Source organism: Berghia stephanieae, chromosome 2, assembly GCF_034508935.2.
Source record: "Berghia stephanieae isolate SIO BIC M18660-M18661 chromosome 2, UCSD_Bste_1.3, whole genome shotgun sequence".
In the NCBI taxonomy this organism is placed as follows: Eukaryota; Metazoa; Mollusca; class Gastropoda; order Nudibranchia; family Aeolidiidae; genus Berghia; species Berghia stephanieae.
In genome coordinates this window covers 53,295,204-53,316,332 of record NC_088361.1, presented here as the reverse complement: position 1 = coordinate 53,316,332, position 21,129 = coordinate 53,295,204, and the positions used below count along the sequence as shown (strand labels likewise).

The following is a 21,129-nucleotide window of genomic DNA, read 5'->3' as shown; positions in this document are numbered from 1 at the left end:
GGCAAACAACAATAACATAGACCCGAGTGACGTCAACTTCATTCTATCTATAACTATAAAAGTTCATGGTTACTGTAGTGAGATATTTAAATCGCCTCAACTTTCCCAATATCAACTTTCCCAGGATTGTAAATGATCTCAATACATCTACTCTCACGCATCGCCAGGTGTTAATAATCTCAATACATCTACTCTCACGCATCGCCAAGTGTTTATCGTTATCGCCCTTGGCACAATTAAAAAAGGCCATGTGTTATTTCAACTGCATTGAGACTGCTTCAATCCTCACATATGTGCGAGCAATGTGTTAGATCGTCAATGGTAACGGGCACGTAACCGACCTAATTAGAAATTCACCAGAGTACAGACGCTACAGCACCCAGAACACGAATGGTCCACAGAAAACAACCAATAGTAAACAAGGCATGCCTGAATCCTGGAAGATTGTTGGCTCCTTGTGATTCTCCAACTCCCCAAAGAAACTGATATAAACTACGACAGTGGAGAAAAATACGCTCACCCATTTCATCTACTTTGAGCTCACTGCTCGAAAGGGAACCGAAAGTTCTGTATTAGCGAGAAACTTGTGTGAACGAGGGTCAGTAATTACATTGTGTTACCATTAATTAATGCCAATTAAACTAGTATGTGTAGGAGTGATATTTAATCTTGTGGTTCGCCTGGCCGTAAGTAGAAACAACTAAAAATAACAGAAATCAATAACTCATGCTATTAACAGTAATTGATAACTCATGTTATTATAAAAATATTCATTCACTATCCTTAAATATATACATATACAATATTATATATATATATATATATATATATATATATATATATTATATATATATATATATATATATATATATATATATAATATATATAATATTGTATATAATATGTGTGCCTTCCAAATGATTGAATTAACTTACGCGAACTACATTTACCATTATGTGTTTTGGCCAATTATACTTCCGGATGACAATGTTGTGAACTTCTTAGCCAAGTGCATACTATCTATACAATCGTAGCCATCGTTATGTTATAGACAGTTTGAAGATGACGTCACGCAGGTCTTTGTTATTGTTTTTTGCCATCCGTGTTTATGAGTAATGCTCACTGAACTGTATTAACCCGACTATAAACGTTCATGGATGCACACAGTTTTGTGTGTTGGTCCGTTATACTTCCGGATGGCAATGTTATGAGCGTCTTAGCCAAGCGCATACTATCTATAGCCTGATACTGAAATCCAAAAGGACTGGCAGTTTGACGTCATTATTTGGTTTTTGCCCCGCCCAGTGAGTTGTCGTTAGTTGAGCTCATGAAAACAAGTTATTTCATTGGTTGAACTATTGAATACAACTCACGATTTGTTTTCTTTTGTGGCAAAAGACTAGTATTATGACGTCATTTTTTGGTCAGTATCCGATACAATACACCTAAGAAAACATTCATTTCAACAATTCGTGACACTCAGGTCTTTGTTATTATTTTTGCCATCCTTGTTTATAAGTAATTCTCACTAAACTGTATTAACAAGACTATAAAGGTTCATGGGTACACATAGTTTTGTGTGTTGGTCCGTTATATTGCCGGGTGGCAATGTTGAGTTTCTTACACATCTATAGATAGTTTGAAGATGACGTCACGCAGGTCTTTGTTATTGTTTTTTGCCATCCGCGTTTATGAGTAATGCTCACTGAACTGTATTAACCCGACTATAAACGTTCATGGATGCACACAGTTTTGTGTGTTGGTCCGTTATACTTCCGGATGGCAATGTTATGAGCGTCTTAGCCAAGCGCATACTATCTATAGCCTGATACTGAAATCCAAAAGGACTGGCAGTTTGACGTCATTATTTGGTTTTTGCCCCGCCCAGTGAGTTGTCGTTAGTTGAGCTCATGAAAACAAGTTATTTCATTGGTTGAACTATTGAATACAACTCACGATTTGTTTTCTTTTGTGGCAAAAGACTAGTATTATGACGTCATTTTTGGTCAGTATCCGATACAATACACCTAAGAAAACATTCATTTCAACAATTCGTGACACTCAGGTCTTTGTTATTGTTTTTGCCATCCTTGTTTATAAGTAATTCTCACTAAACTGTATTAACAAGACTATAAAGGTTCATGGGTACACATAGTTTTGTGTGTTGGTCCGTTATATTGCCGGGTGGCAATGTTGAGTTTCTTACACATCTATAGATAGTTTGAAGATGACGTCACGCAGGTCTTTGTTATTGTTTTTTGCCATCCGCGTTTAGGAGTAATGCTCACTGAACTGTATTAACCTGACTATAAACGTTCATGGATACACACAGTTTTGTGTGTTGGTCCGTTATACTTCCGGATGGCAATGTTATGAGCTTCTAAGCCAAGCGCATACTATCTATAGATAGTGTGCACTCGGTTAAGAAGCTCACAACATTGCCACCTGGAAGTATAGATAGTATGCGCTGCGCATACTAAATTTCACTAACTTTATTATCCGAAACAGAATCACCGTGATATAATTCCCATCTTCTCTATTGTCAACGAATGGGCTATTAGCATGGTCCTTATTTACAAAAACAATACTAGGTATTCTTGCTTTTATTATTATTATTATTATTATTATTATTATTATTATTATTATTATTATTATTATTATTATTATTATTATTATTATTATTATCATCATTCTTCTTCTTCTTCTTCTTCTTCTTCTTCTTCTTCTTCTTCTTCTTCTTCTTCTTCTTCTTCTTCTTATTATTATTATTAATATTATTTTTATTATCATTATTATTATTATTATTATTATTATTATTATTATTATTATTATTATTATTATTATTATTATCATTGGTGGTGGTTTTACCATTGTTGTATTTCTTGTTGTTATTAATGTATTATGTTTTTGTTGTTTTATTTCTTTTTTTTCCATTTGATGTTTTTCACTAGTATGTTGTATCAGATTGTATGATTATGGCGAAAGCCTAAGATTGAATAAACTTTGAATTAAACTTATTCTTGTTTACAAAAATAATGTCAAGCTGGCACACCTCCTAGAAGACGAACGCATTTTCCTTTCAATGCAACACGTTTCGTATAAATGGGTATGAGTAACGGAAGAGGGTTTCATATGACATAGTATGTTTATCCCGTCACAGGAATAGCACCTCGTGTCTCCTTGGGGGATTCGTGCGGGAGTTGATGGGTGTGTGTGTGTGGGGGGGGGGGGGGGAATAAGAAGGGGAGGTATTGTTATTGATCATACTTGTAAAGCGCTTTGAGCACATTTACTAGATATTGCGATTTATAAAGCTCAATTTAATTGAATCATAAGATAACTTTTTATTATTTTTCTTTGGCTTTTGGTGTTGTATTTCATTCAGTTTCTAAGATATCACATTTAGTCAAGGACACTACTCAGCACAGTAAGCCAGGATAATGATATTTGTGGGTAATGTAAAAGGTGTGCCTTAATGTAACATTTTATCTTTATAGATAAGAATTTGATAGTTGAGACCAAGTACTTCTTTATCATGATTTACATCCTATTAATGTTATATATATATATATATATATATATATATATATATATATATATATATATATATATATATATATATATATATATATATATATAAAATGATATAAGGAAATACATTGAAGTCAATTGATTTTTTTTAAAAAGCCCTTTCTTTTTTTTTTTTTGAAGATTGTTTACTTTTTTCAAGAAAATGACAGTCGTTTCCATGCCAACCGCGTTTTAAAAAAACAAAAAACAAAACAAACTTAATGAAGTAAAGCGTATCTTTATTAAGATAGAGGGTGTGTATTTTTAGGCTACATTCCAATAGCCCCAGTTCAGTGTCTTCTATTCTTTTAAAACTTGGGGTGTATCAAATCTCAATTTCCGCAGCTCAACTCGAAGAAAATGTAAAGCACCATAAATACCTGACACTAAAAATCAATGGTCAATGCCCTAAATGAACACACTCTTGATGGATTGTTGGCCGATAGGGTAGAACATTTGTGGCGTAGTTGCACACATATGTAATGGCTTATGATCGTATAGTGGTTTTTTAATAGATGGTAGTATTATCCTTTGCGTTGTTTTGTAGATGTTAATAATGACGAAAGAGTTCAAGGGCCGATGATGATAACTGAATGCACAACATCAAGACATTCAAATTAAAATCCAGATTCCAAGTTTAATTTCTTACAGCTTTATTTGTTGTGATAAATTCGAAATCCAAATCAAATAGCATGGTCATAATTCAATCAGTTTCATAAGTTCCAAATCCGTAAAATCAGTCCACATGTAAAGTTAATTTTGCCTAAGTAACCATTTTCAATATACGTGAAATATTTCTAAGTCCGAAAAAGCAAATAAATGATGGTGAGCACAAAAGGTTTAAAGTGTGCAGCTCATGGTCAAGTTGAATCCTGAATCAAAAGGTAGAATCAGAATAATAATCCTCTCGTTTTCCTCCAAACATCCTCTTTTATCCCTATCAAAATTTTACCCACAGTTCCATTGTTTCCACGCCCCCTTGCAGTTTTGACAGTTCCCTGTCAGTCTATAATCCAACCCTAAGAGTAAGACCAAATCATAATCAAACCTGAAACGTCAATTCCTACATATTGATGTTAAACCCCGCCTTTTATGATATAACATTATTTTGATAAATGCCCCTTTCACCTGTTTCAACACCCCTAAACCAATTTAAGAATGATTGATTAAATAGTACTCAACATGATAACCTGTCCAGTAACTTTGACACAAACGGTCTCAAGTAACCTGGACATAAAACTGCGCACACGTGTCATGCGTCTCAAATAGCTTGGACATAAAACTGCCCACACGTGTCATGCACTGACCAAGCTTAACTGATATGCCTGCACTATGTACTCACTAAACCCATTTGCTGATATATATAATTGACAGTTTTGCACCAAATTTCTTAGATAACCTTTTGCATAGGCTTACTCTCTTACATACGCCCCTTTCTTAGAATTTAAATTGACTTAAAACAATTTCAATTAAAAAAATAACAGTAAGAGATTAAATATATATCTAATGTCGAACTAAAATGCAATAAACAAATGTAAGAAATAGTCTATATTTTTTTAAAATGACAAATACTTATACCAGTTAAACATTTAACAACTTTAAACTTTAAATTCAAAAACACCAAAGTTGATTACAACATTCATATATATCGATTATAGGTTTTAAAGTATTAAATTCACAAACATCAATTTTGATTACAACATCTAGATAGATATATATCGATTATAGGTTTTAAAGTATTAAATTCACAAACATCAAATTTGATTACAACATCTAAATAGATATATATCGATTATAGATTCTTTTTTCTTTCAAATTACAACATCAAATCTATCAAAAAGAGATTAAAATTTAGATTTACCAACACCAAAATTGATTAAAACATTTATATTTATCGATTAAACTTTTTTAAAGTATTACAACATCGACAGTAAGATATCATTTATTTAAAAATTCAAAGAAAAAGTATCTTTTCACCTTAAATTCCATCTTCATAGCAATAAAAATGTTTAATTCTCGTCATATCCCATCACACATACATATTATTGCGTGAAAAAGGATGGTTCAATTTCCATTTGTGATATACTCACGTTATCTTATTCAATCTCAAATTCAACTCTATACGACATGGGTGATAATCTCAGCTTCCATGTATGTCTACTCATTTACTGTCATCTCAAAACCAATACCTTGTATATTCCCTTATATTGTATGATTCCATTGAAACAACATTATTACATTAATTCCAACTTATAATATGTGGTACAAATAATATTTCATAGACATCTAGATTCAAATACGAAGAATTATATTTCAATTAGTAATAAAAAAAATATTTAAAAATAAATCATAATAATAACATTATCATCCTTTTAAAATTCAAGTTGAAGTTATTATCATTCATTGTTCATTGTTGATGTTTCAGTTTTTAAGCTTTTTAAGTCACGACGGTGTAGTTTACAACTACATTGAAATCAAATTGTTCTTTGTGGTCATCCATCAGAGGTCACATTTCTCAGTAATCCGTTCGTTTCTAGAATGGTCATCCTGTAAAAATTGTCAGTAATTGTTAATGAAGTCATTGTATCCATTTAGAATGAGTTTTCATGTAATGAAAAAAATATATCAACTATAAGAGTTGAGGTGTTTGCATCAAGTCTACGTGTTGCATTGTTATGTGTGTTGTGGTCACTGCATAGCCCAAGTGTCATAAATTCACTTTATTTATTGTTAATTAATTAAAAACTTTTTCCTCTGTAAATGTCTTAGAATTATCACAATAATGTCTTCACATTCAAATATTTAGCGTTGAATAAATAATCAAACAATAGTCTGTCCGGCTTGTTCACATCACATATTTAGTGTTTGTAAATAATCAGTCATTAGTCTGTCCGACTTATTCATATTTAGTACAGTGTAAATAACTAAATAAGTAAAATCTAACATAGTATGTGATTGTGGGCTGTTACTAAAGTGACCAACTTTTGCAAGTAGTGTGTTGTATTTGTTCGAGTCTTTTGAATTGGGACGAAAAAAGACTCTACAGGTAGCAAACGTATGCTTAACCTGTTGGGTTGTTTCTTGGTTTTGTGACGTCGCTGTAATCCATTCATCTCCGGCATCTGGGTCGATTCTCCTCGTAGATATTTGTGGTTGTCTTGTGTATACGTTGAATCTCATTGTAGATGAAATTGTAAAAATTCAAGATTAACTGTGTGCGAGATCTTGAATTTAAATGAAGTTTGACTTATCCAGCAAGTCAAAAGAAAGTTGTGAACTCAGCCATGTGTTGACAAAGAGTTCGTGTGTAGTAGTCGACAGAGGTCGTGTGTTGTAATTGTCTGTGTTTGTTGATCGAGTTCTGATGAGGTGGCATGTGAGTACACACACCAGGTAGATGATGTAATCTTGTAGAGTAAGTAGTGGGGTCCGTAAGGTCAACAATATTTTCGTTATCTGAACGCAGGTTGTTGAATATCATACGATAATGAATCCAAGGAAATCGCTCATGTGGCGTTTTGCGATACTTTTTCCTGCATTGTCTTATATACATATAGCCTTTATCTTTTACAATGATACTAAGACAGGCTTTATTATAATATTCAATGTTTATAAGTTGTAGATATGGGTGCTGCACACTTGTATATTGACATAAGTTTAAATTTGAATACGCTCACCACTGAATATGATGGAAGTAGTATTGTTCACAATTGGACATCATTTTTGTAAAAACAATCGTATCTTGAACGTTTATGTAATTATTGACATCGTACATCGTTGGGTATTGTTGTCGTAGAAGTAAATACAAGTAATCCAATTGTTCAATAAAGAATGTAAATATAAAAAGGTTCATGGAAGAAATCTGTGTTGATACAGATATTATTTTATGAATTCTGTCAAGTTTGTATAAGTTGAAAGGTACGATGTAATTGAGGTTGCTGTGTATTTGTAGTCTGTAGATTGTGTTGATTCTGGACGTATCAATGGCGTAGTCGAGATTGTTACTCCATTTTAATGTATTCGTGGATAGACCAAAGGGATTAGGACATTTCCCGACCTCTGTTGTGGCTGTGTTTGAGTTGCCTCTGTCGTTGTCATCAGCGTTCCCGTTATGACTGATGGTTGCAAGTGTCCTCTTTCGTGATGACTGTATCATGTTTTAGTGCAAACACTACTTCTGCCTTTGATTAACTCGAATTATTCCCCTTAGAAAATCCCTAATTTAATGAAATATGATTTTGTTTATGTTATCGTAGCACTTCCTACCATTTCAACTGATTGCCGATTGATTACACACTTAAGATTTGACAATTGAACATAACTTCTTCTTCAACTCAGTTACACACTTTATGATATAAATGTTAAATTCAAACCACGCAGTAAATATTGATTACAATTACAACAGCGAATCTATAGGAGAAAAATATGATAATCAAAATATTCACAGAAACGATATACACTCTGGTCAATAAAAATTCAATGTTTCGCGCCTTTGCCCTCGGCTTATAAAAATATTCATATAACTCATTGCGACGTTATCTCGCGCCTCTTAATATAGCATTGATAATTGTGTGCGCTTTAACCACGCGCATCGTATTTATAAAAATTCTCCGCCTTCTGCATCATTTCATAATGTTAAACCAAGCGCTTTAATCAAACGCAAAATAAAATATTCCCGAACGCCTCATTCCTGCGTCTCGTAATTTAAACCGTGTGCACTTTAATTACCGCGTCTTACATCACTGCGCTTATTTACCCAATATGCATATACAGCATTTTACCATATGGGTTACTTATAATTCGCTGATTCTTAACAAGTTAACCACTTGTGTCACAAATATTATCAGCTCACATGACATGATAATGCATTTTCAATATTTTGTTATTCTTCCGTAATAACATTTTAACTCCCATTACAAGACATCAGTCTTTCATAATAATTAATACTCCGTCATTTTATTTGTTCTCCGACTTTAAACCAAAAGTCCGTTATGAGAATATGTCTCCTTTTAAAAATCACGATGAAACGCGTTTCAAAACAAAACAAAACAAAACAACGATTGACTCATATTCCGCATAAATCATTTCAACTTAATTTCCAGTGATAAAATCCAAATGTCTTATGTAATCTATTATAACGCCATGTCTCATTACACAACTAAATAAGCTCTGTTGTCGATTACTTGGCTGCGTTAACCACACATTAATTACCAAGAAAACAAACAGATATAAAACTTTGCTCTTTGTCATGAACCCATGAATCTCAAAGAGTCAATATCAACCCACCAATTCATCCCTACCGACGGGAGAAAAATATAATCAATGATGTTGTAATATAACAATAAATACCATAAGACATTTTTCAATTATCAAAACTTATAATTTACGTGTTGTTATTGCCATCATCTTCTTGAGTCATTTTGACAGAAAATAAAAACATAACAACATTAAAGAATGACCAACTGTCTATGTAATTCCAACAGTAACATACAAAAATTGAAATAAAAATCGACACATCTTTGTTACTGATATTAACAAAACATTGCCATTAACGGTACAAATTAATATTCGAAGATATATTCCGAAACGCTTGATTGTAAGTAAACGCATTTTCATTTATTTTGAAAAATAAAGAGCACTAAAATATTCATTTAAATTCTGAAATTTTTATTTTCATCTCTCCCTCTCTGCTTTTTAATTAAATAAAATACGTATAGCATCAATGAGACATTATTATTATTATTATTTTGCCGTTCTATAATATATTGTTTTTAGTTTTTAAATAAAGTATATTGCCCTATATATATATTTCTGTTTTATTTTTTTTTTATTTTCCATCTATGGTTCTTATTTTCGATGTTATTTCGTTAATATTTTAAATATCGTCTTTTGTCAAAATTTTAGGAATCATCTATAATTTCAATAATTTTTTTTTTTCATAATTCAATACAAAAAAAAAAACTTATACTATTTCACCTTCAAAATTGATATTCATTTTCTTTTCCAAATAAAAATATTTTCCCATCTGTTCACAATTTTTTCACTTCAAAATTCGAGTCTCACAAAAACTTCAATAGATGTTAACACCGCAACAATATACATTTCTTGTGCATCCATGGTTCCAAATTAGAATCATAAAGTATCCTTGGTCACGACACCAAATTAGATACATAATGTGGCGTAGTTGCACACATATGTAATGGCTTATGATCGTATAGTGGTTTTTTAATAGATGGTAGTATTATCCTTTGCGTTGTTTTGTAGATGTTAATAATGACGAAAGAGTTCAAGGGCCGATGATGATAACTGAATGCACAACATCAAGACATTCAAATTAAAATCCAGATTCCAAGTTTAATTTCTTACAGCTTTATTTGTTGTGATAAATTCGAAATCCAAATCAAATAGCATGGTCATAATTCAATCAGTTTCATAAGTTCCAAATCCGTAAAATCAGTCCACATGTAAAGTTAATTTTGCCTAAGTAACCATTTTCAATATACGTGAAATATTTCTAAGTCCGAAAAAGCAAATAAATGATGGTGAGCACAAAAGGTTTAAAGTGTGCAGCTCATGGTCAAGTTGAATCCTGAATCAAAAGGTAGAATCAGAATAATAATCCTCTCGTTTTCCTCCAAACATCCTCTTTTATCCCTATCAAAATTTTACCCACAGTTCCATTGTTTCCACGCCCCCTTGCAGTTTTGACAGTTCCCTGTCAGTCTATAATCCAACCCCTAAGAGTAAGACCAAATCATAATCAAACCTGAAACGTCAATTCCTACATATTGATGTTAAACCCCGCCTTTTATGATATAACATTATTTTGATAAATGCCCCTTTCACCTGTTTCAACACCCCTAAACCAATTTAAGAATGATTGATTAAATAGTACTCAACATGATAACCTGTCCAGTAACTTTGACACAAACGGTCTCAAGTAACCTGGACATAAAACTGCGCACACGTGTCATGCGTCTCAAATAGCTTGGACATAAAACTGCCCACACGTGTCATGCACTGACCAAGCTTAACTGATATGCCTGCACTATGTACTCACTAAACCCATTTGCTGATATATATAATTGACAGTTTTGCACCAAATTTCTTAGATAACCTTTTGCATAGGCTTACTCTCTTACACATTTCTAAAAAATCAAACACGTCTACAAAGTAGATAAAATAAATTTATTAGTCCTTCTTTCTTTGTCAACAAAGTTGTGGAGTTTTGATAGACAGTTCTTTGAGTTCCAATCGCCAATTGTCTTCGATTCAATCATTAAAAAAAAAAAGACTCATAATATATATTTTAGATTGCGAGTAAAAGGACAAGAAAAAAGTATCAAGCTATTTCAACACAAAGTAGCAATCGAAAACATTCGAAATTTTACAAGCAACAAGAATAAAACCTTAAGTTAATACGTGTACATAATTGCCAAGTTGAATAAAAAATTCTCTATAAATTAAAAAAACTATGAGGTATGCTAAAGGCGTTTTAAAAAATCATGAACTCAAAAGTTTCCAAACTTGAGTCTGATTTTTGCTTTCACTTGAATTTAACATAATGCTGTTATCTCGGTCAAACAAAATGGGACATTTCACTGTATAGATATATGTTACCACGAAAGCGTCCTGTCCAACCCTCGTATTGATATCATGTATGCACTGTTTTATTAAAGTACTCATCTTAACCTGAATACATCATTGCTTGTTTTATATATTTACAATACTATCTACGCTCGGACATTTACATAAACCATAGTGTTGTAACAAATTATATTATGGTGACAACACGTAACATGGTGGCAGAGGGTGACAACACGTAACACGGGCGACTTCTCACTAGTGCGGGGCTGTCATTGGCAAGCTTAAGGACCACGGTCCTACGGTCCCTGGGAAATGAAAACCGCAAGGACCGGTCCTAGGACCGGCGGTCCTTTTCGACATTGAACATTCCTGAGAGACCGTTTTGACCTTTGGGACCATGGGATCGTTCATTCTTGAACCGTTAAAGACCGCTACACGATGAAAACCGTGGTCTACAGGAGTAAAACACACGGAGTAGTCACACTCATTTCAAATTGTAACCTAATTAGAGAAGAGGGGTGATGCCTTCTTTATTTGCTCACAGTACTTCATTGTTACTTCGATAATTTAGCGTGAATAAAATTTGAAATTTATCCCCGTTAACGGAGATAATGGAATCACCCAAGGCGTTGATCGAGTTGTTCGTGGCGTTTATACACACACGCAACTCCTACCCCCCCCCCCCCCCCCCCCCCCACACACACATGAAAGGGCAGCGAGCATTGAAGAGTAAGAGAGAGACGTGAAGTTATAATAAGAGGGGGTGGATGCGGTAATAAGTAATAAGTAATAAGTGGGGTCGATGGTGACTTTTCGCCAGATCTAACAAACCCAGCTACCCATTCACTGCTGAGTAGACAGGGATTCAGAAAAAACTCGACTGCACCCGGGATCGATCTCTGGCCCTTTGCGTATAAAGAGAGTGCTCTATCAACTGAGCTATCGGGGTCCCCAAATATTCTATTGAACCTTTTAAAAATACAGACGTTATAACTGGTTTTTTTTGGACGGAAGAAACTAATGAAACTCATATTACTTGATTAGTTAAAACACCAAACGAAATTTTAATATTATTGTATTATTTTAAATGACAACAATGCGATAGAAAGGAGTGGCGACAAGAGATGGACAAAAGAAAACAAAAAATCAGACTTGCAACTTGCTAGGTTCGACACACACACACACACACACACACACACACACACACACACACATCTTTAATAGTCACATACATTTCAAACAATAACCCATTAGAGAAGAGGGGTCATGCCTTCATCATAGATCATTGTCATTGCGATCATTATGGTGTAGTAAATTTTGAAATTTACCCCGTATAATGGAATCGTCCAAGGCGTGCGCCTCCTGTTCCCCCCATCTCACACACGAAAGGGCGGTTTGCGGAGTGGAGGGAGGTGGTCGTCTGCCTCTATGGTCGTCTGTGTCGTTTAGTGTATGGCAAAGGGGGTGGGTGCGATTAATTAAGTGGGATGGGTGGTGATTGGTGGAAGATAGGCAAAGGACCGAGGCAACGAATCGCTGGGGAAGTAGTATGGCGCGAGACCGTTGAAAGGTGATAAGAAGTGAGGACCGCCGGCGGTCTTCCTCTTTGGGACTGGACCACGGTTCACAGCTAAAAGACCGTGGGACCGGTCCTCAGCGCGGCACTACTTCTCACTCTAATAACACAATACAGTTTACTTTTGATAGCAGTTTTTTACTTTACTGCGCACCACTGCACAGAAATAAGAAATTCAACTTTTTCAAAAGGACATATTAGCAAAATGAAAGAGGAAATTAAATGCTGTTGTGAAAGTCTAGCAGATGGTTGCGGGTTAGAAATCGTACCTCATCCTTCTTGCTCACTCGAGTTGGAATCCTTCATATTCTTTTATATTCTTTACATTGAAGAAAGACTATAAAGGAAAGCTGTTTGAAGTCAAATTGAAGTCTTAAAAACTTCATAAGACTGGTTTTAGGAAAATTCTAAACATTCCGCTTTGAGTGTCTTTTCAATGTTAAAGAGAGAAGGGAGAAGTGTACCACTTTTGCTGGTTTATGGAGATAAATGAAATTAAGTGTGCAACATTTCATTAGAATTAAAACATTCATCCATGATCAGGGCAATGCATGTTGGGCAACTCTCGTATGTAACTTAGTATCAATTGTTAGTGCAGCGTTTACAAATGGTACCTATTGTAATAGTCGCTTACGGAAACAATTAATTTTCATAAAAAATTTTTTTTATTGATTTAATTTAATGATAGATATTTAAATAAGTAGGGTACATAGCATAAGAAGGGAAAATATACGCTTTGATGTTAAGGGCTTCCTGTGTAACTAATGCAGCTGTTGCCAAAACTACAAGCAGCCGGTGGGTCGAGTACGAGATAAGAATGCACGGAAAAACAAAGAAAACGGCTGTTTTAATTCAATAGGGTAACTACGATATTCATAATAGACTCAAGTCTCAGGCAATGGGACTGAATTCGATCCTGAGTCGCTTTTATTTTGGTATTTTTAGTCCACTTATCACTGGTTAGCTAGCTTGGATTGTTAAATTAGGCGGCAATAGATTTAAGTCCCATCCAAAGAGTAGACATTGTCTGAATGCGACCACCATCTGACATTTAACACTGTACAACTGTAAGAGAGTAAGCTTATGCAAGAAGCTTACACAATAATTTTAACGACAAACATGATTAATATACAAGCAACGTTACGAACGCTAGGATTTCAATGAAAGCATGGTCAATACGGGGTTTGGACAGTTTTACGCCCCAAGTTAATGGACTTGTCATTGTGTTGAGTGCTAGAAAATTAATTTCTTGTTAGTTGGTGTTAATTGGTATTTGGGAATAAATGCAACAAACTGTAATTAGTTTTTGTTATCAAGGAATGAAAACTGACATCTATCAAAATAATATTATATCATAAAAGGCGGGGTTGTAGCATTAATATTTAAGGATTTAATACGTTTCGGGTTGAATATGATTCACTTTTACTTTTAGGGTGCCGGTTTTAGACTGACATGGAAGGATCGGTTTCAAAGAATTGTGGGAACAGTTTACAATCGTGTATAAAATAGAGTGTTTCTGATGAAACTGGGATTCTATTTTCCTTTGGGCAGCACATTTTTTACTTTAAATTGTTTGTGCCTTATTTGGAACTTTGTATTGTTTTGACATGAATTGTAAGTTGAATTTTTAAGTCTTGAATAAAGCCAATGAAAAGCCACTACACGAGTCATTAGCCTTTACATATGTGTGCAACTAACCACACAAAGACTTTACAATGGCATCATTATATATTTATCTCTATTAATATCTTTGACTACAGAGACATAGCAAGGAGAGTCAAGACATCAATGCGACGTGGGCTCCATTGAAGATTGAGTCACATCGCTCTAACGGCTCTGTTGTTGAAAACGTTAGCTAAGAGTAAAATCGAACCGTATGTATATAGTGAATGAGAGATGAATTTTAGTCTACTCCAATAGCTATTCTTGTGCCTGAGGGCAGGTTAAAGGTTAAAGGTTAAGAAAGACATAAAGCTTAACAATGTATTCATTCTCCAATGAACCAATTAATTGACGAGCACACGTGTGTGTTTGACTTCAATTGAAGGTGTGATTAGAATAAAAGAACTCAAATGATACACAATACAATCATGGGGGGGGGGGGGGGGGGGGATTTACGGTTAGAGACTACCAACCAATTAAAGCAGATCATCACTTCGAAATGTAATTCTTTATCCATCAACGTTTGCTAAAAAAAAACAACAAAAAAAAAAAAAAAAAACAAAAAGAAAAAGAATATAAACTTAGATTAACTAGAATTGCAACCCGTTTTATTGACTTCAGACGGATGGTTTGCGTCTCTGAGAAACATTGAAACTCTCCGAGACATTATCCCCCCCCCCTCTCTCTCTCTCTCTCTCTCATTCTCTACTCCTCTCTCTCTCTCTCTCTCTCTCCATATATATATATATATATATATATATATATATATATATATATATATATATATATATATATATATATATATATATCCATCTACCTGTATGTCTCTTCTCCTCTATCTTTATTTCCGCAGGATTTGATATTTTTTGACATATTCAGGGTAATTATGATCGATCAATATGTTATGTTGCAGTTTTCTCGCAAAATGAGATAAATTGTTTTGTCAGTGTACTACATCATTATTCTCAAGGGCTCTACGCAATTAATAGATTAAAAAAAAAAACAACTTTCCCTTTTCCCCAGGACGACAGCATTACCACAATGACGATCGCAATGGCGACCACAACATCAACAGCTACAGGGCATCCTCAGCACCACGAGATATACAAGTAGGCACTTCATTTTCTGAAATGATTCAGAAAAATTTTGCCGTGTTTCAGGGCATTTAAGTACACCACTGTTGTGCTAGGTTGAATTCTAAATTAATCTTAAATTAGCTGCTAGAAAAAATGCCATTGGGCATTAAAGATTCTGCTCTTTGTTAGAACAAGTACGAGTATAGCCCCACATTCTGTTAATTGTTTCTTGTTCAGTGAAAGGCTCGATCTAAAATTCCTTATCTTTTCTAGTTCCAAATATATTACACCAACAGAACAACTACAATAACTTGAAAAATAGCTATGGATTTTAAAAAGAAATATACATTTTCAATTCTCATTTTTCTTCTAGACACATACACATAGACACACAAACACACACACACACACACACACACACATATATATACATGTGTGTGTGTGTGTGTGTGTGTGTGTGTAATGTTGCAGTTTTCTCGCAAAATGAGATAAATTGTTTTGTCCGTGTACTACATCATTATTCTCAAGGGCTCTAAGCAATCAAAACATTTGAAAAAAAAACAAAAAAAACTTTCCCTATCCCCCACGACGACAGCACAATGGCGACCACAATAGCGACCACAACAGCAACAGCTACAGGGCATCCTCAGCACCACGAGAAATGCAAGGAGGTACTTCATTTTCTGAAGGGCATTTAAGTACACCACTGTTGTGCCAGGCGGTATTCTAAATTAATCTTAAATTAGCTGCTAGAAAAAATGCCCTTGGGCATTAAAGATTCTGCGTTTCGTTAGAACAAGTACGAGTTTATATCAAAATAGCCTCACTTTTTCTTAATTGTTTGTTAGTTCCGTGAAACACTCAATCTAAAATTCTAGAGCCATTTCGAGTATCGACATGTACTCGGGCTTAAGGGGGAGTATACCCAAAAAAATGAAAAAATCATGGTTATGTATGCAAATCATCTGATATATTTATTATATCAAAGACCACAAAAGATGACATACATTAATTTAAAAATTTCAAGAATTACGTAATTATTATGTAACCAGCGGCGGCCATCTTGAATTTAAATGGTATTTCGTAGGCGGATCATAACTCAAAAAGTATATGACATACAGAGTTAAAACTTCACTGGCATCAACAACAGACATGTTATTGTGTGTCTATGAAAAAAAATCTCCATTTTATACTGTATCTTAAAATATATAAAAATCCAAACATATCGCTTAAAAATGTGGTTAAAAAATTTCGACCATTACACGTATCACACCCCACAAAATTTTCCATACATACAAATATATATCTTTCTCTTCATACAAACATAGATAATTATAACAAGATAATCTATGCAAAATATGGGGGTCATAACATGAATAGTTATGGATATATGATCCGTCCAGTGATAAAAACATGGCAAAAATAAGAAAATCGAGAAAATCAAGAAGAAAGAATAGAAAGCGATTTACGAAAGCAAACACGACCTGTAATGGACAATTTAGGAATACATATGCTTGCAACACTAAGGTTGAACAAATATGTAATGAAAAGAAGACAACTTGTTTAAAAATACTAATACATTCACCCTCTGAAGTTAGGACCGAATGCGGAAAATTCTGGCATAAATCTATCCTAAGCGAAGGGCAATGCTCTCCACACGCTCAAATTGAAAACTGATATTATTGCCATATGGCAATAATAATAATAATGATAATGAGACAGTATGAATAAATTGAGAATATGCACTTCAATCTACCTCACTGCAATTGTATGTACTTGATCCTGATAGGAAATTTAGTATAAAAAATGAAATCAATAAAATGATTTTGTAAATTACAAGTTAGCATACATTTCATTTTCAAATTGAAAATTTCACCATAACTTGCACTGAGACAATGAAATTGAAAAGTAAGTATGGAAAATAATTTATCCCCTTGTAATTTGATATATCCATACAGGTAATTTAGGGGAGGGGGGGGGGAGGGAGGGGGAGGAAGAGAAATAAATAATCATTTATGAAAAAAAACCCACAAACACTAGAAATTGAAAAGTAAACATACCCTGCAATTCATCTCCCTGCAATTTGATAAATCCATACTGAAAACTTAAAAACATGGTTGGGGGGGGGGGGGGGGGGGGAGAGAGTGAAGCAATCAACTACTCAAAACCCCCAGAGGCATATGAAGGGCCACCCTCACTGCGGACGAACTCCTCCTGTGACTTCTGTTGGGCTAGTCTTCGGACCTCTCGCCGTTTCTTCGCCACAACAGTCACAGCAGCATCCGCGGCTCGAATCCGTTTGAGGTCCCTCCTACGGCCTAAACTTGCACGGTGAATACTGCATGGCACACCAAGTCGAGTAATAAAGTCATGGGAGGCCGTGGAGCCCATGTTGAACTCCCCAGCTGCCAGGGAGCAAGCAACAAATACCCGCTTGTAGCCAGCGAATAAATGTTTAGGACACTTGGCCCAAATAACACTGTGGAAAGACTCATTACTATTCTGAGTCTTCCCTAGCAAGCAACGACTAAGCAGGGAGGGGTCCGTCAGGCGTTTGTACACTGGCCTAACATAAGCAGCCACCGTCTGGTTGAGGTGAGTGGTCGGTTCTTTCATCTTGACCGGTGACCGACCAAAAGCACATTCTTTCTGGTAAGCACACCAGCTGTCTGCACCGGTGGGGCATTCCTCATGAAACTCCTTCTGAGGATTATCTAGTGCAGAAATGGAGTGCTTGAAGGTCGCCCAAATCGCTTTCCCTCACTGACCTCGTGTAATACTTCTGCAAAAGTGCAATCTTCGCCTGAAAAAAAAATGTAAACATTATTTTTTAAAAAGTAAAAATGGTAATCTGAGTTCAATGTCTCATATTTCGCTTTTATTATGAAAAAAAAAATAGAAACAAAAAAAAAACTTTGAGAGAGAGAGAGAGAGAATGATAATTCTACCGTTTAAAACTTCTCAAAGAAAAAAATCAATTTAATTTTTTTTATTTATGAGTAAGGACATTCTAATTGAGATAATATCTGGAAGTGGTTTTGTGGAATACATGTTAGACGATAATGTAAAACTTATCCACTCTAGCTATATCCCAGAAACCCCAAAAGGATTTGTCAGAAAAAAAATAATATACAAAACTCCTCAGAGCAGTGTTCAACCTTTTGGCTACGTGGTTCACGCACTCCTCTTTCGTCACTTGCTGGCTTCCATAGAGCTGGGCCTCCCGGACAGCAGTAAAGGCCTTGGAATCACCATCTCCGACCATCTGGAGGTAACGCATACCATGGTCGAGTGACCTTCTCCAGATGACCAGTGCACCCGCCACCTCCATCCCACCAGAAGAACCCTGGTAGTTTTTGGTGCACCGGTCTGAGTCCAGGTGGGCCCTCAGAATGGCTTCGTCATTTGCATGTAGGTTGCAGAACTGAGGATGACAAAAAATATGCTAAGGATAAACAAACTGTATATCGGACGACTTCATTATAAATATATAGAAGTTGAAATTTATGCTACTTTTTATAGAAGTTTTCGCTCTTAGATAGTCTCAAATTTATGGCCAAACATGGATTAATGAATTCAATAACACAGTTTGAAAAAAATCTATGTCACGAACAGATAAATTGATCCAACAATAGGAATAGATTCATCATCATAACAATACTCCTGCCACCCAAAATATTACAAACAAGATAAATCAAACTGCTCATTTTTCATTGAATTTTAGTTACATTGAACAATAAATTAAAAAAAAACTGATTGCTACGAGAAGAGGCCACAGAACATACCTGACAATGTGAAGACATAACATGAAAATCGATGACCAAGCCAGTTAGTACATCGATCACTGCCCCACAGCCAACTTTTGAGGTATGGCCACGTTTGGCCCAGGTGCCATCATAGCTAACGGCTATGTCAAGGGTACCATCGGGGTTGAAGCATTCAGGATGATAACTTTTGTAGTATGCCGTGACTTTTTCCCTTGTTTGACGTAGCATGCTTTGGGCATAAGCCTGCGCCTTCACATAGACAGAGTTAAAATGATAATTGAAGGTCTTTAGAGATATACCAGGCATCCCTGCAAACTCTGAAAATTTTTGCAGAGTTGCATGCCCTATCCCGCTTGCGAGCGTTGAGGCGACTACCTTCCTTGACACTTCAAAGCACTTAGTTTCCTTCAAGCGAGGTGAAGTGAAGGTTGAGTTAATTGAGGATTGACAGGTACCACACCAAACTTCAAGGAAAACAATAAACCCCTTACTCCGCGATTGATTGCCGTGAAGCGTAAGGCTATCAGAGCCACACTCCTTGCATCGAAGACCTTGGAATAGGGACTGAAGGGTAGTAAGATCTACCAGTGTTGTTGGTAGATATGGGATGTCTTGATGGAAGAGAGGAACAGCAGTGTCAGGGTTAGAGAAGAACTGTAGTTTTTTCTTTGATGTAGAGATGGGAGTTGGTGCTGATGATGTTGATGTGGAGGAAAGTGGTGGTATAAACGAGGAGTGTGATTGAGATGTCGATGATGAAGGAAGTGGTGGTGATGTTGAAGGCGTGGAAAGTGGTGATGGTGATGTCGAAGGCGTGGAAAGTGGCTGTGGTGTTGAAGACGAAGAAGGCAGCAATGGTGTCGAGCCTAAGGATTTCCTTTTCTCTGATGCTAGTCTCAATAGGTGAAGCTTTCTTGTCATTTGCTTAGATGATCGTCGCTGAATAGTCCGAGACTTAGTAGGAGCCATTATTATTAGGAGCTATAGAAATGAAGATAACAACAAAAAGTTAACATCAGAGGCAAAAATAATTATCAAAAGACATACCTACTCAGCTGATCTGTAAAAAGAATTAAGTTGTTATTGCCAAATTATCAATTTCATCAACTACACAACACTACACTAAAATAAATGAATATAATATATATATATTACATACACTTTGTTACTACTATGATACCAAACAAAAATGGGAATGAGGTTGGAACGTGAAATTGTGAAGGATTGTTGTTGTGGACAAAACCAGCAAAGAGTAAAACCAACTGAAAACACAGATTCGAAAAAAAAAAAATATTTGCAAAGATAGTGATAGCTTTATTATTACTATCATTAGTGACAATGCAAACACAAATCAGACTCAGTTGACACAGTAGCCGAGCTTGACAAAATCCAAGAAGATGGCAGTCTACTAGTTTACATTTCAGTAAACGAAAATACACTAAATAGCCACTGATAGTTGTATGAACTCATTTCATAAAATAATTACCCAGGTCTGAACTAAAAATAAAGCAGTCAGAGACAAGAGAAGAAAAAAAAGAAAAGAAAATTACCTATCGGCCTATCGCTACCTTGCCATATTAGCATAATCAGAATCGGACTTCTATCTAGATTTTGACCAGACTGAAACCGAGGGTAAGATTCTCTCAATTAGGCAGGATACTAAATCTAAAACTAACCGAACTTAGAGAAAGGAAAATCATATGGTAAAATAGTGTGTCTAAATCTTTTTAGTTTATCATGGTGATTTATAGATCTAGATATTTCTATTTTGTCTTACCTTCGGCTTCGGTCCACAACTTCTAGCCCTATCAATCCGATCCGAGATCAGTCACCGAAGCCGAATGGGAGTTCGAGTAAGCAAACTATCTAAAGCTATGATTACCATTCACAT

At 35.1% G+C, this 21,129-nt stretch overlaps 1 protein-coding gene across 1 annotated transcript; it reads right to left on the bottom strand.

Annotated features, from left to right (window-relative positions):
* Positions 1 to 16,464: 16,464 nt before the first annotated feature.
* Positions 16,465 to 18,378, bottom strand: LOC144965148 (uncharacterized). The gene has a single exon (XM_078900140.1). It carries the CDS (start codon positions 18,085 to 18,087, stop codon positions 17,629 to 17,631), a length of 459 nt encoding a protein of 152 aa, XP_078756266.1. The 5' UTR covers positions 18,088 to 18,378; the 3' UTR covers positions 16,465 to 17,628.
* Positions 18,379 to 21,129: the final 2,751 nt, after the last annotated feature.